General features: G+C 38.4%; 1 protein-coding gene across 2 annotated transcripts in view; it reads right to left on the reverse strand.

The window, feature by feature from the left end:
• The window catches only part of Col6a5 (collagen type VI alpha 5 chain), a 143,028-nt gene that overhangs the window by 24,497 nt on the left and 91,402 nt on the right, over positions 1-27,129 (reverse strand). The window contains exons 28-36 of one of the 2 annotated variants that reach the window (XM_015487074.2): positions 27,064-27,126; positions 26,013-26,075; positions 23,801-23,836; positions 23,609-23,645; positions 21,500-21,511; positions 18,883-19,370; positions 12,478-12,571; positions 11,277-11,936; positions 8,094-8,181 (exon numbers count right to left, since the gene is read on the reverse strand). In XM_015487074.2, the coding sequence (XP_015342560.1) occupies positions 8,094-8,181; positions 11,277-11,936; positions 12,478-12,571; positions 18,883-19,370; positions 21,500-21,511; positions 23,609-23,645; positions 23,801-23,836; positions 26,013-26,075; positions 27,064-27,126 (1,541 nt within the window). The remainder of the gene's footprint in view (positions 1-8,093; positions 8,182-11,276; positions 11,937-12,477; positions 12,572-18,882; positions 19,371-21,499; positions 21,512-23,608; positions 23,646-23,800; positions 23,837-26,012; positions 26,076-27,063; positions 27,127-27,129) is intronic. The other variant, XM_048793954.1, reaches the window with a different exon arrangement.

Here is a 27,129-nt window from a genome sequence, read left to right on the forward strand (position 1 = left end):
ATTGAGCAGATTATGTTGTGTGCATGTAATAATATGTCACAAAGAGTCCCAGTCAATGTATAATTATAATGCATCAGTAAAAGCATTTTTTAAAAGTCTAAGTTCACCCAGATCTGCCTTGCTGACCTGTGCGGGTCTTGGAGCCCAAGATAGGTCCAAGTCCATCCCATCACTGGCAGACACCCACTGGATTTCAGGCTGGGTTTAGGACAGCCTCCACCCACTGGCAGACACCTGCTGGAGTCAGACTCTGCCCAGACCTGCCTCACTGACCTGTGAGGGAGCCAGCACCCAGGGTAGGCCTGGGTCCATCCAGCCACGGACAGACACCCACTGGAATTCAGGCCTAGCCCGGACCCACCTGGCTGACCTGCACAGGAACCAGGTCCAGGATAAGCTTGTGTCTGCCCCCCTTCTCCACCACCTGGGAGCCCAGGTCTAACCCACTTCCATCTTGAGACACTGCAGCCATCCCTGTAGTCTCCCCCATGCAGTAGCCTCTACCTTCAGACAACAGACAGGGCCTAGAAGCAGCTGCATCTTGGAGGAGGCATCCCACAGACAGTGTAAGGCCCACCCTTTCAGCGCCATCTCCTAAAGACGTTGCATCCATCTTGAGGCACCTCCACTGCTATCTTGACTTATCTCCTGCTATTGCCGCCACCTCCTATAGTTGCAGTGGTATCCATCCTGGACACCGGCAGGGTCTGGAAGCCCAACACCAAGGTGAGGTACAGATAATCTGCACAGATACTACAAGATTATAGGGTAGAAACTGTAATACCTCAGATCCACACTGCAAGAAAGGAAATCACATCCACAAAATGAAAAAACAAGGGAGGAAAGTGCCCCAAACAAACCAGGATACTATAACAACAGAACCCATGGACAGCGCAATTGATGAAGTGTCAGATAAGGAGTTCAGAATGTTCATAATTAAAATAATTTGTGAATTAAACAATGACCTAAATGAGCAAATACAGGCAAAAATTGACCACTCCAACAAAGAGAAAAGAGAGCAAATACAGGCAATCATTGTTGACATTAGTAATCAGATAAAGGAGCAAATACAGGCATCCATTGATCACACCAACAAAGAGATAAGGGAGCAAATACAGGTAGCAAAAGATTACATCAAGAAAGAGATAGAGGGGCTGGGAATATAGCTCACTTGGTAGAGTGCTTGCCTCACATGCACAAGGCCCTGATATGATAGACATTATTATCCAAAGTACATGTATAAAGACATGAATAGATGTCAATATACTTTGCATACAACCGAGATATGAAAAATCGTGCTCTGTATGTGGAATAAGAATTGTAATGCATTCTACTGTCATATATAAATAAAAAATTATTTAAAAAAGAAAATTAATTTAAAAAAAAGAAAGAGAGATTCTGGAAAAAAAATCAGAAATCCTTGAAATGAAGGAAACAATAAGCCAAATAAAAAACTCAATAGAAAGTATCACCACCAGACTAGATCACTTGGAAGACAGAACATCAGATAATAAAGACAAAGTATACAAACTGCAAAATAAAGTTGACTACACAGTGAAGATGGTAAGGAACCATAAGCAGAACATACAAGAATTATGGGATAGCATCAAAAGACCAAATATATGAGTTATTGGGATAGAGGAAGGCACAGAGTTTCAAACCAAAGGAATGCACAATCTCTTCAATGAGACAATATCAGAAAATTTCCCAAATATGAAGAATGAATTGGAAAATCAAATACAAGAGGCTTACAGGAAACTAAATGTACAAAATTACCACAGATCTACACCAAAGCACATAATAATAATAATGCCTAGCATACAGAATAAGGAAAGAATCATAAAGACCACAAGAGAGAGAGGAATCAGATCACATACGGGGAAGAACAATTCGTATTTCAGCAGACTTTTTTAACCCAGAACTTCAAAGCCAGGAGATCATGGAACAACATATACCAAGCTCTGAAAGAAAATTGATGCCAACCAAGAATCTTATATACAGCAAAATTAAGCTTTAGATTTGATGATGAAATAAAACCTCCCATGATAAACAAAATTTAAAAAGAATTTATAACTGGAAAGTCTTCACTACAGAACATCCTCGGCAAATTATTTCATGAAGAGGAAATGAAAAACAACAATGAAAATCAGCAAAGGAAGGTATTACACTAAAGGAAAAACTAAGCAAAGGAGAAACCAAGTCAAGTTAAATAACAAAAATAAACAAAAATGACTGGGAATACAAATCATGTCTCAATAATAACCCTGAATGTTAATGGTTTAAACTCACCAATCAAAAGACATAGACTAGCAGATTGAATTAAAAAAAAAGAAAGACCCAACAATATGGTACCTTCAAGAGACTCATCTCTTAGGAAAAGACATCCACAGACTGTAGTGAAAGTGGTATGAAAAATCATACCACTCCCATGGACTGCAGAAGCAAGCAGGGGTTTCCATCCTCATATCAAATAAAGTAGACTTCAAGCTAAAGTTAATCAAAAGGGATAAAGAAGGATATTTTATACTGCTTAAAGGAACCATACATCAACAAGACATAACAATAATAAATATATATGCCCCAAACAATGGAGCATCTATATTTATCAAACAATTTCTTCTCAAGTTCAAGACTCAAATAGACCAAAATGCAATAATTCTGAGTGACTTTAACACGCCTTTTTCACCACTGGATAGTTCGCCCAAACAAAAGTTGAACAAAGAAACTAGGACTCAATAATATAATCAATAACTTAGACTTAACTGACATATATAGAATATTTCATCTTTTAATAAGCAAATATACTTTCTTCTCAGCAGCACATGGATCCTTCTCTAAAACAGTCCATAATATTATGCCGCAAAGCAACTCTTAGCAAATATAAAAAAGTAGAGATACTATCCTGTATTCTATCAGATCATAATGTAATGAAATTAGAAATCAATGATAAAATATAAAATAAAAGCTACTCCAATACCTGGAGACTAAATAATATGCTACTGAATGAACAATGGATTGCAAAAGACATCAAGGAGGAGATTAAAAAATTCTTAGAGGTAAATGACAACATTGTTACAACGTATCAAAATCTCTGGGACACTATGAAGGCTGTACTAAGAGGAAAGTTCATTGCATGGAGTTCATTCCTTAAAAGAAGAAAAAGTCAACAAATAAATGACCTAACATTACATCTCAAAGCCCTAGAAAAAGAAGAATAAATCAACACCAAAAGCAGTAGAAGACAGGAAATAATTAAAATAAGAAATCAATGAAATTGAAACAAAAGAAACAATTGAAAAAAATTGACAAAACAAAAAGTTGATTCTTTGATAAAGTAAATAAAATTGACAGACCCTTAGCCATGCTAACAAAGAGAAGAAGAGAGAAAACTCAAATTACCTACATACATGATGGGAAAAAATATCAAAACAGACACTACAAATATACAGAAGATAATTAGAATTATTTTGAAAACTTATACTCCAATAAAATAGAAACCATTGAAGGCATCGACAAATTTCTAGAGTCATATGATTTGCCCAGATTGAATCAGGATGATATATACACAATTTAAACAGATCAATTTCCAGCGATGAAATAGAAGATGCCTTTGAAACCTATCAACCAAGAAAAGCCCAGGACCAGATGGATACACAGCCGAGTTCTACAAGACCTTTAAAGAAGAACTAACACCAATACTCTTCAATTTATTTCAGGAAATAGAAAAAGAGGGGACACACCTAACTCATACTATGAGACCAATATCACCCTGATTCCAAAACCAGGCAAAGACACATCAAAGAAAGAAAACTTCAGATCAATATCTCTAATGAACATAGATGCAAAAATTCTCAATAAAATTCTGGCAAACTGCATACAAAACGTATTATAAAGATAGTGCACCACAATCAAATGGGATTCATCCTAGGGATGCCAGGCTAATTCAACATATGGAAATTAATACACGTAATTCATCACATTAATAGACAAAGATAAGAATCATATGATCATCTCAATAGACGCAAAAAAAGCATTCAACTAAATACAGCACCCCTTTATGTTCAAAACACTAGAAAAACTAGGGAAAAAAGGAACATATCTCAACATTGTAAAAGCTACCTATGCTAAGCCTAAGCTAACATCATTCTTAATGGAAAAAAATTGAAAGCATTCCCTCTAAAAACTGGAAAAAGACAGAGATGCCCTCTTTCACCACTTCTAAAATAGTTCTTGAAACACTGGCCAGAGAAATTAGACTAATGAAAGAAATTAAATGTATACAAGATAGGTAAAGAAGAACTCAACTTAGCACTATTTGCCAATGCTATGATTCTATATCTAGAAGACACAAAAAATTCTACCAGAAGACTCCTGGAACTAGTAAGTGAATTGAGCAAAGTAGCAGAATACAAAATCAACACCCACAAATCAACTGCATTTCTGTATATCAGTGACAAATCCTCTGAAAGGGAATCAAAGAAAACTAACCCATTTATAATAGCCTCAAAAAAAAATACTTGGGAATCAACCTAACAAAAGAGGTAAAAGACCTCTACAACAAAAACTACAAGAATGATAAAGAAAGAAATTAAAGAAGACCTTAGAAGATAGAAAGATCTACCTTGTTCTTAGATAGGCAGAATTGACATTGTCAAAATGACCATACTACCAAATCACTATACAGATTTAATGCAATTTCAATCAAATCCAAATGACATTCCTCATAGAAATAGAAAAAGCAGCCATGAAATTCATCTGTAAAAATAAGAGACCCAGAATAGCTAAAGCAATCCTTATCAAGAAGAGTGAAGGGGGGGCTGGGGATGTGGCTCAAGCGGTAGCGCGCTCGCCTGACATGCGTGCGGCCCGGGTTCAATCCTCAGCACCACATACAAACAAAGATGTTGTGTCTGCAGAAAACTAAAAAATAAACATTAAAAAAAATTCTCTCTCTCTCTCTCTCTCTCAAAAAAAGTCTTAAAAATTAAAAAAAAAAAAAAGAAGAGTAAAGCAGGTGACATCACTACACCAGACCTTAAACCATACTAGAGCAATAGTAACAAAAACAGCATGATATTGGCACCAAAATAGACTTATAGACCAATGGAACAGAAGAGGCAGACAAACCCACCTAACTACAGTTATCTTATATTAGACAAAGGCACCAAAAACGTACGTTAGAGAAAAGATAGCCTCTTCAACAAATGGTGCTGGAAAAACTGGAAATCCATATGCAACAAAATGAAATTAAACCCCTATCTCTCACCATGCACAAAACTCAATTCAAAGTGGATAAAGAACCTAGGAATTAAACCAGAGACACTGCATCTATTAGAAGAAAAAGTAGGCTCAAATCTCCATCATTTTGGATTAGGCCCCAACTTCCATAATAAGACTCCTATAGTGCAAGAATTAATATCAGGAATCAATAAATGGGATGGATTCAAACTAAAAAGCTTCTTCTCCCCAAAAGACATAATCAGTGAGATGAATAGAGAGCCTACATTTTGGGAGCAAAAAACCAAACGCGGAATGTTTTCTCTGATTTAAGGCTGCTGATTCATAATGTTGGGGGCGGGGGGAGGATTAGATGAACTCTAGATGGGGAAAAGGGGAGGGAGGTAAAGGGAGGGGGCATGGGGGTAGGAAAGACAGTAGAATGAGAAGGACGTCATTACCCTAAGTACATGTATGAAGACACAAATGGCGTGACTCTACTTTGTGTACAAACAGATATATGAAAAATTGTGCTCTATATGTGTAATATGAATTGTAATGCATTCTGCTGTCATATATAACAAAATTGAAAAATGAAAAAATAGAAAATTAATACAATGACAAATCAAAAATAAATGTTTAAGTTCATTTCAAATAATATATTTGCTATACACTTTAAAAAAAACTGACAAAAATTTTCTCTTTATCTTTCTTTTTCCCATATCTGCTTATAACCTATGAACTATTTCTTGGGATAAGCCTAGTCTGATTTGCGCAGAATTACAGATAAATGATGAGAAATTCAACCATATATCTGGAACAACCTTATTATGTCTCAATTGATACCAATCACCATAGAAAATAGTTATTTAATTTACCAAGCACTTCTTTGAGAGGAGTGAGAGTATTTAAAGATATTTTGTTGATATCAGTGGCTCTTAAAATGGTGAAGATATTTATATTCTTGGTGGTTTAAGAGTTCTCCATTATAATTTGAGAATGTTTCTGTTTAGATGATAAAATAAAACTTTTTATATAATAAAACATTTTATTGTCGATCATGTAATTTCAACGTCCATGTTGCATTTATATCTGATACTTCTATTTGGGATCCAGAAGTAGTACTTTAAACCATGGGGGATTAATGAAGAAAGAAAAAAAGGAGACAGACAAATATGAATGATACATTTACACCAAGCAAAAATCAAATGACATCACAACACACTGTGTGAGTACTTTTGCAGTCAATGCAGGTGAGCATAATTGATAAGAAAAGGATTCATTGTGTAAGGATAGCCATCATAGACACACCACAACAGCATGTACCATATTTTACATATTTATAAAAAATATACTGAATTTTTAAATTTCTGTTAGTTTTAGCAAAGCAGATTCACCCATGACATGAAAATTAGGATTGAAAATTTTTGTCTTACTGAGTTTGGATTTGATGTGTACACTTATTTGGGCTTAATAGCTAGGTAAGAACTATAAGCATATAGTATTTACTGCTAGATTTATATTTGCACATGTTTAAACAACATAATAGTTTGTCTGCAGTCCTGTGAGGATTGGTTTCTTTTCAATGAATGTATGATTTACCCAGGTTTGGAAAACCCTGCTTTTACATGACATTAGGGCAATACTGTCCTTCAGAGAGTGCTGGCTGCTGGATGCTTTCCTGTTGAACTACCAAGTACATGAAGTTGGCTGTTAGAGGAATGTGAGCTTGCACAGATGGTGGGGGACCCTTGCCATTTTGCTTCTAGAGGTATCTAAAAGGACTTCTGAGAAGCTTGTTTGCTTAATTGTAATCTGAAAGGAGATGGTAATTATGGGCCTAGACCTGGATTTCCACAAGGTTTCTCACAGGGATTCAAACTTAGAGAAGTACCTAACAAGCAAAGAGCAACCAAGATTGGTCACTCTCACCCAATTTGAGAGTCAAGATTCACACAGATTGCCAGATGCAGGGGTGCAGGCCTACTTAGGAGGCCGAGGCAGGAGAATCCTGAGTTCAAAGCCAGCCTCAGCAACTTAGCAAGGCCCTAAGCAACTTGGTGAGACTCTCTCTCTAAATAAAATATAAAAAAAGATTGGGGATGTGGCTCAGTGGTTAAGCGTTCCTGGGTTCAATTTCTGGTACCAAAAAAAAAAAAAAAATCACACAGAGTAATTATTTATTTTTCATTTAGGACCTAATGTTAAGTAAAATTATCTACACATGCAATTATGTTGTGAAGTTTTTAATGCAATATTTTGGGGATGGAACAAAACATCATATGCAGCCCCAGGCTTTAACAAGGTTAGATATTGGGGAAAACATCGTAAGTACCTTGGCAGAAGTATAAAAAGGTACAAAAGAGGCCTGCGGATTTTGATTGGGAGTAAAGATCAGTTTCAAAGAGGAGACAGCTTCAATCTGAGCCATAAAATATAGATAGGGTTTCGTGGGAAGGAACAGGGTCCCCGGCTGTTGAACAGACACCAGTGAGGTGAAAGCGCTAAGTTCATACCACGTAGACAAGCAGTGCAACACAGCCAGAACCCAGAGCCTCAGGATGGGGAGAACTGAGAAGTGAGGTTGGGACGAGTTCACAATAAATTATGGGTTCTATTCTGGGGTAAATTTCAGTACGGGAATTCCCGAGGAAACCATGAATGTGTCAAAGGTAAGATTGTAATAAAGATCATAAAAACATCAAACCAGAAAGCATGCTCCATATGTAATTTCTGCTATCGACAAGGGAGTATATGAAGAGCCTTTACTTCAGAGATCTTGCTGGTTTCCTCAGTCTAATAACCTGCCAGCAGCCAGAAATTCACCCATCAGTCAATTAACAGCCACTTGTAAATATAACAGCTTTCCAACTCACTGGAAACCGCTGTTCTGACCATCCCCCTCCAATCTGATGAGCCTGCAGGCATCCTCCAGCAATGGTGGTGGGTACTGATTGAATCCTCCTGGTGAGAGAACAAAGTTATAGTTAGATTCTTAAACTAGTAATTGGGTTTGCTAGGTAAAGAGGATCCCAACAGGCATCCTCTTGGAGCAATAAATGTTAACATGTCACAACAGAATCTGGCTGGCAGTGAAAACGGAAAATAGGAACAACAAGAAATAGCACTCAAAATAGTGATTTCAGAATGTTTTAGCAGCTAAAGAATTACTAAGATCACAGAGAAAGATCTCCAGTTATTAATTTGAGGGTTAATCATCATGCAAGGACCCATGCTTTCCACAAGCCCAGGTGAACAAAATCTAAGGGACATTTTATTCTGATTGTGAAAAGCTTTTCCTCTCAGACTTAGGCTACTGGATCAAATCTAGGAAAGATCACATTTTAATACATGATGCTATTTCTGTGCCTCTGCACCAGTGAACACTGATTTCCTATGAGAAAATCTTTTTTGTTTTAGGGAAACTAAAATACACCCATTAGTCAATTAACAGCCACTTTAAATATAAGGCCAGTACGCTAAATATAAATTAATATGTAATTAAACATGAATTTAATAATATAAATATAATTAGGCCAGAAAGCTAAAATATTTTCTGTTATACAAAAGCTTATTGGTCTAATTAATATGTTCCATTATATTTGTCCTGAAGTTGTTATGTAGGATGTAGAATATTGAGAAGTTTATGATATTTTCTCCTTATCCAGGAAAATAGTAAATTAAAGGAGGATTTTGATCATTGGCTGATCCATGACTCCATGAAAATATCCCAGAGAGTGTCATATTTCTCTGATTCTAAGTGAACATTTTTTTCTTTTTCTATTTGTCTAAAATGAGAATGTGTCTTCTGGTCAATGGCATCTGATGTTTGTTGCTGGTAAGGCAGGAATGTGATGGAGCTGTCATATCAATGACGGTGCATCAATAAAAAAAAATCTGAATTTTGATTTTTTTACTTTTAATAGAGGCAAATTCTGAATGAGAAGAAGTTTTAGGAATGCCATAACCAGTCTATTTTACACATATTTCCTTTTATGCATGTATAGGAATGATAGATGGTAATATACATCTAAAAGAAATTTCAATTACTATAAAATAAAAAAATTCTATTAAAAGGAGAGTTGGTATCAAAATTTAATGGAAGCATGTGTTTTTCTTCCTCTTTATATCATACAACTGAGGACCATCTCAGTTTCAAGGAAATAATGTAGCATTCCCAAGAGGGCAATACTGGATTCTCCAATTGAGTATGAGTCACAGGAGAAAGGTGGAGCTTTCTCTGCCATTGAGAGTGAAAGGTAGCAGAATACAACAGTTACTAGTATGTCAGTATGTAAAAATGTGGATGTGTAACCGATGTGATTCTGCAATCTGTATTTGGGGTAAAAATGGGAGTTCATAACCCATTTGAATCTAATGTATGAAATATGATATGTCAAGAGCTTTGTAATGTTTTGAACAACCAATAAAAAATATAAAAAATAAATTTAAAAAAAGAGTGAATGTTCAAGACATTATCACTGAAGTGGTGCTGGGACATTCTTGGAATACAAGAGACATTTTAAATTGTGGAGTGGTTGGGATTGGTTTCAGTGGTTGGGATTCTGTCAGCTTCCTAGAAAGAACAGGCTCAGCTCCCATTCTGTGGAATCTTCTAGAGGGCAGTGTTATGTTTTAGATGAATGTCCCTCAAAGGTTCGTGAGATAGAGGCTTATTCCCCAGGGTGGGGATATTAGGAGCTGCAATGTATCTTTAGAAGGTAGGGACTAGTGAGAGGTCCTTAGGTCATTGAGGGTGTGCCTTCAAAGGAGATTGTGGCATTGGTCCTTTCTTGGATCTCTTGCTTCCTGTCTTACGATATAAGCATTTTTGCTCCACCATATACTTCCCATGATGTGCTATCCTTGCTAGAGTCCCAAAGCAATGGAACCACTTGACCTTGAACTGGAAACTTCAGAATCATAAATCTTTGCTCTTGGTAAGTTAATTACCTCAGATATTTCATTACAGTAATGGAAAGCAGACAAAGAGAAAGGCTTCTCACATATAATGCTACTAACATTTGGGGCTGAGTTACTTCTTATTGGTGTGTGTGTGGGGGGTCTGTCCTGTGAACTGTAGGATGTTTAGCATCACCCTTAACCTCTATCTATTTGATGGTAATAGCACTCCTAAGTTGTGATAATTTTAAAATGTTTCCAGACATTTCCAGATGTCTCCTGGGACCAAGTAACCAACTCACATTTTGAGAACTATATCTCTAAGAGAAGGTTTTTCTCAAATCATTTGTGGTAGAGGACAGGTATTTTATTTCTAATTCCTGGAAGACTGATATTTTTGCTCTAATTCCTTTTCAATGAGACCAGTCCATTGATCAATGCACTTGTAGGCTACAGCAATCCATGTCAAATTGTTTTAAAAGTTTCTAGATGCTTATCCTGAGTTTCTGTATTTATTTCTTCACAGATCAATTTGTGGGATGGTACCCATTCAATGGGCAACACTATAGAAAACTGACTTAAAGTCATGCTACTCAAAGTGTGGTCCTTGAACCGGCAGCATTGACATCACTCAGGCATCTCTGCCAGTGATGCAGAATCTCAAGCTCCATAGTTTGAATCAGAACTTGCATTTTTAACAGAATTTCTATGTGATTTGTATGTTTAGACTTTGAGAGGAGCACTTGACTGTGCCATCTTTACTTCCCCTAATAGGACGCCAGGGTGTGCCAAAGTTGTAAATAAAACAGGTATAGCAAGTGGAACTTTTATTTAAATGCCCACACTAGAGACCATCTAAGAACTGCTGGAACTCCTTCAAGTTGAGCAAATATTACTCAGGAAACCTCTCATCACTCAGTGCTTTCTACTGGTCTGATTTTGGCTAAGAGACACTCTATTGTGGAAAAGTTCTCACCATTGCATTACCAGAGTCATCAACAGAATATAAGCAGGATATGACCCATTCCTGCCCCCATCTCATCATCTAATTCATATATATGGATTAGCTGTAGACAGAAGGATACCATTAAGTTATCAATACTAGGAACAAATACTAGCTTATTAAAACAAAGGGAAACAACCAAACCATGACTTACGTCTGACCGAGTACACAAATGGCTTTAAGAACTTCACCACATAATTCAGATCTGGTTTATGCATTCTCCCAAGCTGTATCAGATGGTGATCCAGTGGGTAGCTGGCTAATTCTTCTATGTTGTCCTTATGTGCAGGGCCCAGAGAAATCACAAATATGACATAGCCTTGACACTTGGCTCTCAAAGCCATCTTCTTCACATACTCCTTTCTCTCACGATTTTCTCCAGCCGAGATCACAAAGATGACCTTGTGTTTGCGTGAGTTGGGTGTTCCTGGGAAGAGATTTTCCGTGGCCCATTGTAGGGTATGACCAAGGGTGGCTTCCCCATTTAGCTGTTGGAGGGAAGTCTGGATGTGGCTCTTTATTAGGAATTGGTTGTCATAAGTTGTAAACTCAAACTCTACTTTTATTGTCCCCATTTTTCTTCTGGAACCATCCCAAGGAGAATAGCTCAACAAGGCAATCCTGTCCCCAGAGTCTGAGACTGAAGGGTTGGAAGCAATGTCAAAGTTGTCGATGGCTGAGCTCAACAAGGTTTTCACAGCCTTAAAGTCGTCATTTGCTATATGTTGAGAGTTGTCTAAGAGGAAGGCTACATCCATGTAGGAATTTCCAGATAATAAAATCTCTTCAGCACAAGTATTTGGAAAGCATTTATCTGAAAACACACAGAGAGATGCATCATTGATTGGATGTTGGTACAAGATACTTGTTTGAGATCTTTGTCAAGGAATTCAGTGACTAATTACCAAGAGTTAATCATCTGATCCATACATCTTCAATTTCACATCATTTAAACTAATGAGGAGTTGTCAACATCCAATGTTTCTGTGGCCACTAGCAGGCAACTTGGGGTCTGTGTTGAAAGCAGATTTAGGTAGCAACTTGAAGTTCACAATCCTGTCTAAACTTATTTAGGAAATATTTTAATCATCTAGAGGCTTTGGATTAATAACTACCAAATTGTCTCCCAGAAGGGCTACATCAATTGGGATAATTTTCTAAACCAACTTTCACATTCTCTGGAAACTCCAAACACTACAGGGATTGAAATCCTGACATATGATGTTTTCTAAAACTGCAAAAATTGAAAATAGACCCTATAATCAAAAAATAGAAATCTGACATAACCATATTCAGTAACCCACCCAGAAGTCATTTAAGCTTTCAACACAGTAGATTCTTTTCATTGGTCTTACCATAGCAAAGTGTGCAGAGACGCAGCCTTTCCAACGGTTCATAGTCCCCATCGGGAGGAACTGGAATCACCTGAAATGTCCCTGTGTTGTCGAACTGCATAGAAAAAGAAATAAATGCTTGTTTACCCATTTTTTACAATCATTACAAGGAACCATTATGTACTCACTTTGAAAAACACCCAATTAATCACTACCACCTTGCATTATAATCCTTTGCTTTATTCAGTACATCTTCACATGCCCGAACATGCATGCACATCTCCCTTTTATCCTAAACATAACCCCTCAAAAGCATGCACAGAACAGGTATCAACATCCTTATTTTATGATAAAGAAAAGCCTCCACAAGATAACCTGACCAGATTTAGGTTCATCAGCGCAGGGGGAAATCTAAATCTCTTACTCCCGTACCTTCTGATTACACACCAGCTTCTGAAATTGGGTTCTCCAGAAATCTCACATTCACAAGTTTTCTTTGGCTTCTCTAAATAGTGATGCCAACTATTCCTACTCCACTCTATCTAGAAGATGTCAAGTGGAACTTTTCAATCACAGATTCCAATTAAAAGTCTATTTCAAGGCAATAGACAGAAGACACTGTTTTCTTAATATTCTCGGTCGTACACTGATTTCATCTGTTTCTTGATTAATGTTTTTGTCTTTATGCTCACTGAAATGGGCAATATAGAGCATTTGTTCAATCATTCAGTGAGTCAATATGTGTTTGGGGGGGCATTTACTTTGTGTGAGGCCCCAAGAAAGAAAAATACTTTTATCACAATGGAAGTAATCCATCACTCCCAGGTGGTAATGAGGGTATCTCTCAATCCACACAGATGTTTGTTCTTGTTTTCTTTGTCCCTCAGAAAATTAAAGGGTCAGAAAAGCCATACCTTTTCTTTACATAAAATTCTGAGCCTTACAACATTTTTATAAGTTTCTGGCCTTACAGTTAGAAAGTATTTACTACCTTCCTACTCTCTACTTTTATGAAATTGGATCTTGGGGGCGTTATTTTGAATTTGGCCCCATTGGTCCCACATGCAAAGACTAAATGCCAACTTTGTAAACTAAGGAAATGTATTGGGGTGAGCGAAATGCTTATTGAATGCCTACAATGTTATAGGAACATTGGCTGGGGATATAGAAATTCCAGATGAAACCTCCACTCTACATTCTACTAAGGGGAATAACATTACCTCATATGCTGGGAGGTAATAATATTTATAGAAAAAAAAAAGCAGAGTAATAGGGATGAGAGATGTTGAAGTGACATTTAAATATAATTCACTGGGAAAGTGACATTTAGGTAAATTTCAAAGGCGGTGAAGCAGTCATATCCAGGAGAAGAGAATTTGGGACACAGAAAACAGTCCTAGGAAGGCTTCTGGGAAGCAGGGAGTGTGCCTGGCTCCCTTGAAGTCAGTGCCAAGGACTATGTCAGGGATGGAGAAAGTGAGAGCAAGAAAAGGAGAAAGTGAAGTCAGAAAGATTAGAAGAGGGCCCGGGGGCAGACCACTTAGAGTTCAAAATGCTGGTCCTTGTAGAGGTCTCAGCTTTAACTCAGAAATGAAGAGACACTGGGATATTTTGAGCAAAGGAACCATCTAGTGTCTTGGGTTTAACAGGATTGTTCTGGCTGCTGTATTGAGACAGATTGTGGCAGAGCAAAATTAGGTGGGAAGACAGTAATGAAAAAGTGATTGCAAAGTCCAGGCAAGAGATGATGGGTGTTTGCATCAAGGTATCGAAAGTGTAGGTACTAGGAAGTGGCAGGAATCTGAATATATAGCTTCATTAATAATATACATCGATGTTCATAGCAGCACAATTCACAATAGCAAGACTGTGGAACCAACCTAGATGCCCTTCAATAGATGAATGGATAAAAAAAATGTGGCATTTATACACAATGGAGAATTACTCTGCATGAAAAAATGACAAAATCATAGAATTTACAGGGAAATGGATGGCATTAGAGCAGATTATGCTAAGTGAAGCTAGCCAATCCCTAAAAAATAAATGCCAAATGTCTTCTTTGATATAAGGAGAGTAACTAAGAACAGAGTATGGTCGAAGAGCATGAGAAGAAGATTAACATTAAATAGGGATGAGAGATGGGAGGGAAAGGGAAAGAGAAGGGAAATTGCATGGAAATGGAAGGAGACCCTCAGAGTTATACAAAAGTAGATACAAGAGGAAGTGAGGGGAAAGGGAAAAATAATACAAGGGGGACAAATGAATGTCAGTAGAGGGGGCAGAGAGAGAAGAGGCGAGGGGAGGGGAGGGGAGGGGGGATAGTAGAGGATAGGAAAGGCAGCAGAACACAACAGACACTAGTATGGCAATATGTAAATCAATGGATGTGTAACTGATGTGATTCTGCAATCTGTATATGGGGTAAAAATGGGAGCTCATAACCCACTTGAATCAAAGTGTGAAATATGATATATCAAGAATTATGTAATGTTTTGAACAGCCAACAATAAAAAAAAAAAAAAATAATAATATTAATCCTAGTACTCACACAATTACTTAATACTGGTATTTATATGAGTACTAAATACTAGGTATTTACTAATGAATACCAATATATTTAAGTGTATGTGCATATATACACTTTAATATAGGCACACACACCATACGTATGTACATATATTTATATATATATACACACACACACATTTACATATACTAAAATTAAGGATTTTAATATATACATATGCTAAAATTAAGGATGTTGGATAAGGATGTAAGAAAAGATGAGGTGTTATAGATAGCTGAAAGTAAAAGAATGGAATTTTTTTTTTAATTGAGATGCTGAATATGGAGCAAGTATTGGGGGCAAATTCAGTTTCATGTTGGACTCGGTAAGTTTAAAATATCCACTAGGCATGCAAGTGCTGAGAAGGCTGCTGTATATGTCAATCTAGAGTTCAGGATCATAGTGTGGATGGGAAATATGAATTTCTACTATTGAGGGTATTTAAAGCCATGAGTGTGGGTGACTTCAAGAGACCAAGAGCAGATAGGAAAGAGGGCTGAGGAATCAACTTTGGGAACTCCGACATTTCAAAGTCAGGAAAATGAAAAGGTGTCAGAAAACTAGACCAAGAAGGGGAAACTAACGAGGTATGAGAAAAACCAGGAAAATGAATGGGAGAAAAATGTTTCCAAGAAGAGAAGGGTGGGATGAACAATGATGTCACGTACTGCTAATAAGTCAATGAGCTGCAGACTTGGAACCAGCCTCTGGGTGCAGGAACAGAGAGATCACAGTTGGCTTTGACAAGAGCAGTTTGGGGAGAGTAGTAGGGATGAAAACACTACTAGGCTTAAGTTCAAGAGAGAATGCAAGGAGAAGTACTGGAGACAGCAAATGTAGACAATGTTTTCTGTCCTAAAAAAGTTGCTACCTGGGGAGCCAGGAAATAGAAAAGTAACTGCAGTGAGAAGTTGGGCCAACAAAGTTTTTTTTTTCTTCTCATTAGAATGATAGGGACATGTTGATGTCTATTAGACGGGGAATCTCTTCCAGCAATAACAAACACTTATACTTTAGGGGAATGTGAGTCCCTAAAAACTCTGATCATTTTTTTTCCAACTTCGTAAGATGAAAAAATCACAGGCTAATTTAAACAAATACATATTCCATAGGGAAAATAAGATTTATAAAGATTTAATCTTGTGGGGAAAAGGGTACACTTGTACATTGCTGGTGGGACTGCAGATTGGTGCAGCCAATTTGGAAAGCAGTATGGAGATTTCTTGGAAAGCTGGGAATGGAGCCACCATTTGACCCAGCCATTCCCCTTCTTGGTCTATTCCCTAAAGACCTAAAAAGAGCATGCTACAGGGACACTGCTACATCAATGTTCATAGCAGCACAGTTCACAATAGCAAGACTGTGGAACCAACCTAGATGCCCTTCAATAGACGAATGGATAAAAAAAAATGTGGCATTTATACACAATGGAGTATTACTCTGCATTAAAAAATGACAAAATCATAGAATTTACAGGGAAATGGATGGCATTAGAGCAGATTATGCTAAGTGAAGCTAGCCAATCCCTAAAAAACAAATGCCAAATGTCTTCTTTGATATAAAGAGAGTAACTAAGAACAGAGTAGGGACGAAGAGCAGGAGAAGAAGATAAACATTTAACAGGGATGAGAGGTGGGAGGGAAAGGGAGAGAGAAAGGAAATTGCATGGTAATAGAAGGAGACCCTAGGGTTATACAGTGGAGGAGGTAGAGAGAGAGGAGGGGAGGGGAGGGGAGAGGTGGGGAGGGGGGAGGGTGGAGGATGGGAAAGGCAGCGGAGCACAACAGACACTAGGATGGCAATTTGTAAATCAATGGATGTGTAACTGATGTGATTCTGCAATCTGTGTATGGGGTGAAGGTGGGAGTTCATAACCCACTTGAATCAAAGTGTGGAATATGATATGTCAAGAAATTTGTAATGTTTTGAACAACCCACAATAAAAAATTAAAAAAAAAAAAAAGATTTAATCTACTAAAACTTTAATCATTTATTTTTAGAATTTTCTAGAACATCAGTGGGACATTGCAAGTCTAAATTCCATTTAGAGTATGGAGATTTAAAAAAAAAAAAGGCAAGGCAAAGTATTTTAGAATAGAATTGTCAAAAGAAATAACATAAAACACAAGTGATACAAGAAATGTGAGGTGGTAGTTCTGCCGGACAATGAAAATAGCCAATAAGCTTATGAAAAAATGTTTGATGTGGGCTGGGGTTGTGGTTAGCGGTAGAGCGCTCGCCTAGCACGGGCGAGGACCTGGGTTCGACCCTCAGCACCACATAAAAATAAGTAAATAAAATAAAGGTATGGTGTCCAACTACAACTAAAAAATAAATATTAAAAAAATGTTTAATGTCACACCCAAAAATCTCGATCAAAGCAACAACAATGAGGTACTTGTTGTAACCTATTATATTGCCAACAATTTTTTTAAAGCCTGTTAGATAAAATCCAATGTTGCTAAGTATATGGGAAAACAGACACCTTTAGACAGAAGGGTAACAGTTCAACACCTTCAGAATGGAGTTAGAGAGGAATTGATAAAGAGGGTGGAGAGGAGAAGTGAGGGCAGAGGCTAAGGGGGTATCTTGAATGGAGAAGAGTGGAGAGGCAGGGATGTTCATGCCATCACTGAAGGGAGTCTTGCTCAAGCATGACACATAGACAGAATTCACATGTGAAGTTATTATCCGGTAAGAACAGAGTGATAAGAAAGAGCTTCCTGGGTCAGTTACTGTAGATACTGTGAATTACAATTGACTGCTAACAAGAACGGTGGAGTCTCTTTTCTGCCAGGGATTCCATAGGGTTTGGGCTTGGTCCTATCAGAGGAGAAGATTAATTTTGAGGTTTATCTTCAGATTTCTCTTTTTCTAGAATGTGATGCAGCTCTAAAAGCAGAACTGTCACTTGTTTCCCTCTGGAAGAAAAATAAGGGCAGCAGGAAAACTGAAAAACCTAGGACCTCAAGTTCCAATAATCCTTTTTGTCAGAATCTGTTGTGACTCTTTCTGGGGCTCTGATTTTCAGAAAATTCCTGGGTGTGTTAGGAGATTGATTCTCTCCCTGTCACAGAGAACTGCCTGTCTTTTCACAGTGGAAGTGTGTATGTGTGTGTATTTAAACAACATAATGGTTTCATCCAGCTCCAGAAGCAGGGACTCCATGGATAATCTGAATACATTTAAATGTCACTGGTCCTTAGATGGAGTTGTCACTGGACCTTAGTTTTTAGGGGGAAGTAGAAGGAGGCATTAATCCCTCCAAAGTCTGTTGATCCAAAAGTGACAGAAACTCTTTGGGGGAAAAATGGTTCACATATATCAAATGTTTTGAACCATTTTAGGGGATCAAAAACCTAACTGTTTAATATAAGATACTGTGAGCAGATGACAAATCTGAGAAACACCAGGCCTGCAGATGGCTACAGAGAGACATGTTCATGGCCCTTTATTTCAGACAGAGCTCAATTTGATTCTTGATTTAGCGCCTCAGCAGCTGGACAGAAATAGATAAGTTCCCAGAACACTCTGAGCCTGCACTTTCTTATTTTTAACATGGAACGAACAACTGCATTCACTTCTGAGCATTGTGAGAATAAATGAATATGTATGAATATGTATGTGAAGTTCTAGGGCCAGTACCTGGCATGCAGCAGGAGCTGAGCAAAGGTGGCTGCACTGTTCTTAACTATTGTGATTATCACATTTTGGATCTCATGGACACTGTTGACAAAACAGCTTCAAAAGGTGCAAAGGGGATCAAGAGGCCAGACATCTCCCCTGACCCCCACCACTTCCATCCTGCTGTTCCATACCCCTACCTTAAAAATAAAGATGTCACCAAGGGAATTTCTTACCCCAAAAGCTTCATCCAGGAAAACTCTTTCATTGAAAGCAAAGACTGCCGGACTGATATCCAGGGCACTGAACTCCATGGTCGCTGTGAGGATGGATGACCTGCTGACGGCTTGACCGTTGCTAAAAAACACAGCAACTCTCCTCACATTGGCTCCTGGGTATGTACGCTTGAAAACATGGCGGGCCACAAACCTCATGGCATTACCAATGTCCCGAGCCTCTGTAGGGACTTGGTATTTTATTTGGGAAAGAAGCCGGAGGAGCAGCTTCTTGGTGCGGTAGTCAGACGAACGGATGAGATAGTTGGTGTCTGAGTCGTAGGAAACCACAACAATCTTTGCTCCCACAGGACAATTATTTTCCCTGATATGAAGGTCGTTGACAATGGAAGTGATGATGCCCTTTATTTCATTAAACCTTTGTTCAGTGACACCAGAGGATTGGTCCAGGGCAAACACCAGCTCTGTGGGATAGGCTGGACACTTTTCTACAAAAATGAGAAGCACAAGTATTTTGTTATTTCACTGGATTAAAGTCTTTCCCATGCTCTTTACCCCAGGGAAGCTGGTACACACAGGTGAAGCAAGAACTTCAACCAGCTCTAGATGTGGGGGTGTTCACATGAAAAAATAAGGAACATGCTTTGTCAACTTGAAGGTGTTATACAAGTAATATTTGGCTATGTATTGCTCAGACTTCACAGCCTACCATCAGTGTGCACTTTAAGAGGAAATGGGGTGAGTCTGTTCTGTGTCCTGGTTGGAGTCGTGGTTATATAAATCTATGCAGGTGTTAAAACTGCACACACACCAAAAAGTGAATTTTACTGTACACATATATGAAAAATGTATAAGAGGAAATTATAGTTTGTTGGGGATTTTGCAGATGTCCTTTTCTTGAAAAAAATCTTCAAAATTATTTATAAATGAAGTCACTTGGCAGATTTTTATCCACTTAAGCAACAAATGTTTATTAAGTGCCTTCCACTCAAAATGCAGTGTGAGACATCTACTCTGCAACACGTGCACACAGGAGCCAAACACAGCTGTGCCCTCAAGGATTGTGGACTAGAAAGGATCCTCATACAGTAAGGCACAGAGTGATGGCTTAATGGGAGTTCAGAGGACAGAGGCTGTTCCTCAAGAGGGTTATATCAGGGGCTTTGTGGAAGATGGTTTTTGAATGAAGGCCTGAGTGACAGTACAAAGGGACAGCTTAGGCCAACACAGGTTGGCAATGAGCTATTACAAAAATGGAACTGTGTGCAATTCCCAACTCAGTACTAATAGACGTAAGATGACTGAACTTTAGGAATTTCCTAGAGAATCTTCCATATGCATCAAACCTAATTTTTAGATGTTCTTGTTACAGTCTGAACACAGGAAGAGAAAAAAGATTACACAAAAAAAATAATCAACTTTATCTACTTAGGCTTTTTTCCAGTCTGGTTAATCCCCAAAGCACATTTAACTCAAAGTATTCTGCGTCTCAACCACTGTTCTCTTTTTTCTTTCTTTCTTTGTGATGCTGGGGATTGAATCCAGGGTGTTGTGCATGTGAGGCAAGCACTCTACCAACTGAGCTATAACCCCAGCCCTCAACCACTATTCTTGATGACATAATAGAAAAGTATTAATTTAGAGATGTGTTTTGAATCAAGGAATTTTACTATAGAGAATTTTTCAAATATGAAAACTGATGTTGAACAACAGAATAAGAAATTGAAATATTCCTTATTTCTTAACTCTATGCTAAAAATGATTGGCAAAGTGGTTGAAAAGCATTTCTAAAACTGACATATTTGCAGGATCTCCTAGAAGATGGAATTGATATCTATTTGTATTCTCCCCCTCCTCCCAGTACCCAGTACAGTACCTGACTCAAGGGACAATCGGGTCACACATAACATTGACACATTTGATCGTAATCCATGAATTTTGATTGAGCATTTATCACATGCAAGGTAATTTTTTGCAGAATTAAAGTGAAAGGTTCCAGACTGTGGGATGATCTAAGATCCTGAGGGTCTACTTTATCAGGCCTCCAGGAGACCAGGAGGTCTTAAAGTTGAGATAGCTGGTTTCAATGGCCATGTCATCCAAGGGATCTAAGGAATCATGCAACACCAACTGTTGGGTGTGTTAGGAGTCTAGGCCTTAGACACACCATCCATGGGCACAGCAAGGTGTACAAGTGGTGGACACTTGGTGAGATCACAGGTGCTAATGTGGGTCATAGAGAGGAAAGGTCACATTGCAATTCTAAGATGGTGACAATATCAACAGGAACAGAAGTAGACAGAGCAGTAGAGTGTGTATCAGTCAGAACCCTGTTCCCTGGATCTGCCAGCAACACAGGATCTACCCTGAGAAGAGGCTGAGTTGAAAACTGGCAGGACCTAGAATAGACAATACTATGGAGGGGTTGGATTAGGGCACCTCAAGGTACAAATGGGTCACACATGACAATGACAGTTACAGCCTTAAGAAAACAAGAAAAACATCTGCATAGAAGGAAGAAGTCCATTTTTCAAGAGAGGTAAGGGTTTCTTTCAAATTGGTCTCATCCAGACACAATAATTATTTCATCAAGAAATAGTATGGTAAGAACACTCACCTTTCCAACAAGCTATATATATTAAAGAGAGAGAGAGAAATAGTCTGTTACATTTTTGGAACACAGACCAAAAATAATCCAAAACAATATTCAACAATGTTTTAAGATTTTCTTTGACTCTAATTGGAAATGAGGCTAATTTCTGCATTACAGGAAGCCAAGTTTAAAGGATTGAGAAAGATATCCACAGAATTTTGTTAATTTGTGAACCTTCCTGACATTTTCCCCCTACAAGTTATGGACAGATGACCTGAGCAGAATTTGGGGTGAAATGGAAACACTGAACACTTGTCTTAGAATAGATGAGGCTCTGATTAAATGACAAGATAGCTGAAATTCAATTTGTTTTGTCTCTCTTCTTACAGCCTTCAGAGAGTCATTCAGCAACATAAGACTGAAATATGGGGTCTTTGTTTTCTTCCCAGATGAACTCTTTGGGAACCTCTATTTTCTTGTAGGACGATGAGGGTATTTTCAAATGAACTTTGTCTCGGATTAAAAATATAGCTCCTCTGTTCGAGTGATCTCCACATCCAGAGAGAAGAAAGGGGGGTGGGTGGGAAACCCAAGGGTTTCTTTCAGTAAAACAGCATCTGGTGTCTCAAATTGATTTACTCTGTAAACTTGAGCCACATGAGGGCAATATGGGTAAATCTTTAAGAAACCACACAGTTCTGAAAATTTCCATGTTCACTTTATTCAATTCTTAGGAAGCAATGAGTCCCACTAATCTAATAAAAGAGTTAATATATTAATAAAAGTGACAAACTGGTGTTTTCTGCCCAGGTATCCCAGCACCAGATCCGCTCTCACCAACACTATTGAGTTTGTCTTAGTCCTATGGCCACTGAGATGCTGATGGTCATCATCAGTTTCCATAACCCACATCTCCTCTGCATCACAAAGTCTAAATCAGATCCTTTTGTCTGACAGAGAACTTTCATGTACTAACTTCAAACCCAGCTGCAAGGCTACCGGCAAATGGATCTAGACTCCCCTAATGGGACTGAATCTATCAAACCTGGTTGACTCTGGGAGAAATTACTTTTCCTCTATCTGTCTAAGAATTTATTTATTTAAATTTCCTAAACATCTTCTACTTCTATGTCTCACATCAAAGAACAGACCATTTGGGCAGTGCTGTTTTATTGTTGGTTGACCTCTTTCTCTCCCCATTGCCCCCAGACTTCTGGATCTATTTTCTGTCTCAGGGGAGGGTCCCAGCCATCAGATCAGCATCTGGCCCTTATCCCAGGTGGCAGAGAGCTTCGACAAGACCGGAGAGCAAAGGATATTAGACCACGCATCCAACCTGTCATGGTGATGTTATCTACAAAGCCCTAAAGGCTTGTCCCTCCAAGTCTTATCTCCATTCTGCATTCTGGAATCCCAGCCTAGTCCAATCAGGACCCAATGTGGTTAAAGAACCTACCTGCTTTTCCTCAACCCTCTAATTACTGGCTGACTCCTTTCATCTAGTGTTGGAAAACTTCTCCCTTCAAAGTCCAAACCCTCCAACAACCAGTCTTCTCCTTCCTGACACTTTCCACCTATCCTGGGTCTTCTTTGGGAAGATATCTGATTTCACTGAGAAGACTGGCAACGCCTGGAGGGAGCTTGATCATCACACTTCTTCCCCCTACAGTGGCTCTTTCCTTCCCTCCCTGTGGTCCCAGGCTCTAGTTCTCACCTCCCTCCACCAGAATTTGAGTGATGTCAATGTCTAAATAACTAAGTAATTAACCCTAAACTGCTACGCTCATTCCCTTAATACAGTGCCCTCTCAATCCTTTTGCACATAATTGTTATATTACTAATGTGAGCAAATACATACACCTTTTGAGTTGGTCTCTAATTGTTTCCCATATGCATATCTTCTCTTCTCATATGTATCTCCCCTCAGGAGCTCACACATTTTTACTTATACCCTTTTTTCCTCCCACCTTTGATGTGAGATATCCCCACAGTAGGCACTTGAGGAAATCCTGCTACAGAGGCTTCTCCATCAGTGAATTCAGCCTTCTGATTCCACAGACCTGTGCTAAGTGGGGTTTAATCCCAAGTGCCCAGAACCACTGACACACTTCTTCATGACACGTAAATACTCACGACTGTGGTCCCGCATGAACTTGATCAGATCACATTGCTGTAAATTTTTACAGAGAGAGAGGGAGAGAGAGAGAGAGAAAATAAACATAAATACAATTGACTGCCTGGTGATTGTATTTATTGCCTGGTAAACTGGTTAGAATTTTCTTTCTTTCTTTTCTTTTTTTTCCCCATGATCAAGGAGATACGTACAGAATATACAGGCTGCCCTGCCACACCTTTAGGACCCTAGGAAAACAAAAACAGAGCAAGTTATTGGCTTGTGAACTAGAGTCTTTAGTAATAAGAAAACAAAACCTTTCTTAAACAGCACAGCTGACAGAAAGCAGTTAAAGTACTCCCTTTGGTGGGTTCATTACAAGGCACTTTCCCCACTCACATCAAAGCTGCAAACTTTTTAAATTTCAGTGTAGATTAGGTAATCTAATGTCTACCCAAAATGAACTGAATTATTTCTAGGGTGGTAAGAAGAAGCAAAAGCATTTCCTAAAGATATTTGTATGAAAGATGCAACACTTAAGGCATTTCTCGTAAGAATGCATAAAACAGTAAAGAGCAGACTTCACAAAGGGTGGTGCTAAGAAGGGATATGGTTATGTTACAAATTAGGGATTTTAAAAATGCAACCTCAACATATGTGAAAGAACCAAAGACAACTGCATAGCAAAGTGAAAATAAGAGCTCAAGTAAGAGCTTACACACTAAGCTCTAAATGCCAAGAGGTCATGGAGCAAAGCAATAAACCAATTGGGTGAGATAAATCAAGGGGTTTCTAGAAAGAAGTTAATCCTACTTCTCAGCATCTTGAGCTTTTCTTTTTTACTCTTCTTATTTCCTTTTATGGGGATTAGGTTTCTTATTAGTAGTGGTTCGTAATATATTTTCATGTGTAGATCCCTTTAAGCAACTAATGAATGCTAGTATGCTCATTTCAGAAAAATGCTATTATGTGCTCACACTTGTACAGTTTTATGGACTCCTGCCTCCCAGAAGCCTATTCATGGATGTCAGTGCAAGAATCTCTGTCCTCAATGACAACTGGTTCTCTACATCCATCCAACCATCCATGCATGCATATATGCATCCAATAACCAGGTAAATGTTTGCCAAAAGCTGAGGTAGCCCGTGGTGTGCTTCTGGTGTTGATCAGAATCGTGTGGTATCCACGATTCTATTCATAGAAGCATGTTATCTTCCTGATGCAAATCACTAAAAGGTAGAGTCTCAACCATCCTTTTTCAAGTTATGGCAGAAAACAGAAAAGAATACTTGACACCTTAAGCAGACAGAATCACAGTTTCTGGCTAATAAATGGAGGAGGAGGCCCACATTTTATAGAGAATCACACCTGTGAAGAGTGTGTCCTGAAAGAGTAAGCTTAATAATAACTTTGAGAAAGTTCTTAAGCAAATCTGAGGATCAAAGGCCTGAGATCAAGAAGCCACATTACAGTCCAGATCCGTCAGGCCAAGTGCAAGACCAGGAAGATGGGGGTGGGGGGCCCAAATGACAGTCCCAGAATCTGGAAAGATCAATCCAGAGCAGACAAGACTGGCACAGAGACTTGATGATCACCCACATGACTAAGAATATTCACCCATTCCTTGATGCAAAAGAAAGAAAAAATTATATAATCAGTTTATCACAAGACCAATCCTTTTTTTTCCATTATACAATCCAAAGTTCAAGAACCCCTTGATGTATAAAGCAAGAGAAGCAATTTATCCATTTCTTACACAATGCTGCCTGGGGCTCCTCTACAAACCACGGGTGCTGCAATATTTAGTTCTTATCTGACTGTGCCTGTGATGGGAGAGAGCTGTAACTAAATCATTACAACCACCTGAAAGGAACTAAAGTCGAGATTATGGATATTTGGTCAGTGGGAGATGTACCTGACTGCCTGGGAATGCTTCCAGAGGTGACATTTCTCTTGTAATAGAATCAGAGTGAGAAGTTGCAGTTCTATTTCCAGCTTTCTCTAAAGTCTTAATTTTGAGGATAGGGAGGCAAAAATCATGGTTTTGGCAAACTTTATCAACTATCTCACATGATGGACATTTTGCTAGGATACCTTTGTAAAGTTCATGCAATCCCCTTTCTTTTTTAAAGCCTTCAGTAATAAATCACAATAACACCTAATATTTGCACTTTAAAGGTTGCAGAGTGTTTGCATTTGATTATCTGATCCTCACAGCTACTTTCTGAGGTGGTCAGGAGAGGATATGTCATTCCCATTTTAGAAATAAACTGGGAGACCTAGTGACTATTTCAAGGGCATACTTGCTAGTAAGAAGCAGAATCTGGAGTCAAACCTAATGCTTCTGACTATAAGTTCTGTGCCCTTTCTATGGAATCTACCAGAAACCAGCACATACTATTTAGTTCTCATGCAAATACTCACTCTCCGTCCTGACAGGCCTCGGGATCCTGGAAGTCCACGTTCCCCTTTCTGGCCTACAGTGAACTGCAGATAGGAACATACAGTAGAGTCAACATTTTTCTATTCATGGGGGGCTACCTCAGTTTTAATCAAAGTTTATAATTTTTTAAAGATTATTTTTAAAAGAGAGCAGCTGCTAATATAAGACAGATCAATTGTTTACTTGTAATATAAGCTCTGCATTCTTAATCATTGGTAAGCATCCATTTTACCTCTTAGCCCTTCATTCAGTGATACACTGTGCTTTGGCACCAGCTGTGCATTGAAATCTAAATTAGTCATAAACTGGAATTGGTACTAATAGAAAAAGCAAATATACTGGGGTGCACAGAGATCTAGTTTTTAAAAAAGCTTCTCATCTGTAAAACATAAATAAGAAGCAGGACATGAGTGCCCACTGAAATGTATCCAGCCAGATGGAAAGTTTATGTTGAATTACATCTCTTTCACACTGAGGGGGACCATTGATAGCTGCATTCAAACTTTAAAATGAAAAGGATGCTTGTCTCAGCATTTTGGAGTTAAATGATCATAAAAATCTAGTCCATATTTTGCTAATTATAAGATCTTAGTATTCTTATTCGAAACAAATACCCCCACCCTTCTTATGGGTAGAGGAATCATCAGAAAACCCTCAGGGACCCTGAGGGAAGATGTCAGTTTCATTTCCATTTACAGTGTTTTAATATTCTGGGATTACATGTGCCTTGGAAAAGACTGAAAGGCACTGATATTTCTGCAACAGCCAGTCATCAATTTGTAAATCTCTACGGTAGTTCATATTCATGGAACCATAGACATTTAGAACTGAAAGTGACGTTGGATGTCACTAAGTTTAGTTCTTAGGTTGTAGAAATAGAGGCCCTGAAAAGGTGTGCGGAAGGTCACATAGCTAGCTAGTGGCATTTTAGATGCCCCTGGGATGGAGCTACAATTCACATTTAATATTACAACATGAAAGCAGAGTCTGCCAAAGAAACATTTACTATTTCTGAAATGCCAGGTCACTTACTGATAGTCCCCTAAACCCTTTGGGTCCAGGGTCCCCAGGAATTCCAGGATCACCAACAATACCCTG

The sequence above is a fragment of the Marmota marmota genome, unplaced genomic scaffold, assembly GCF_001458135.2.
Source record: "Marmota marmota marmota unplaced genomic scaffold, marMar, whole genome shotgun sequence".
NCBI classification, from domain to species: Eukaryota; Metazoa; Chordata; class Mammalia; order Rodentia; family Sciuridae; genus Marmota; species Marmota marmota.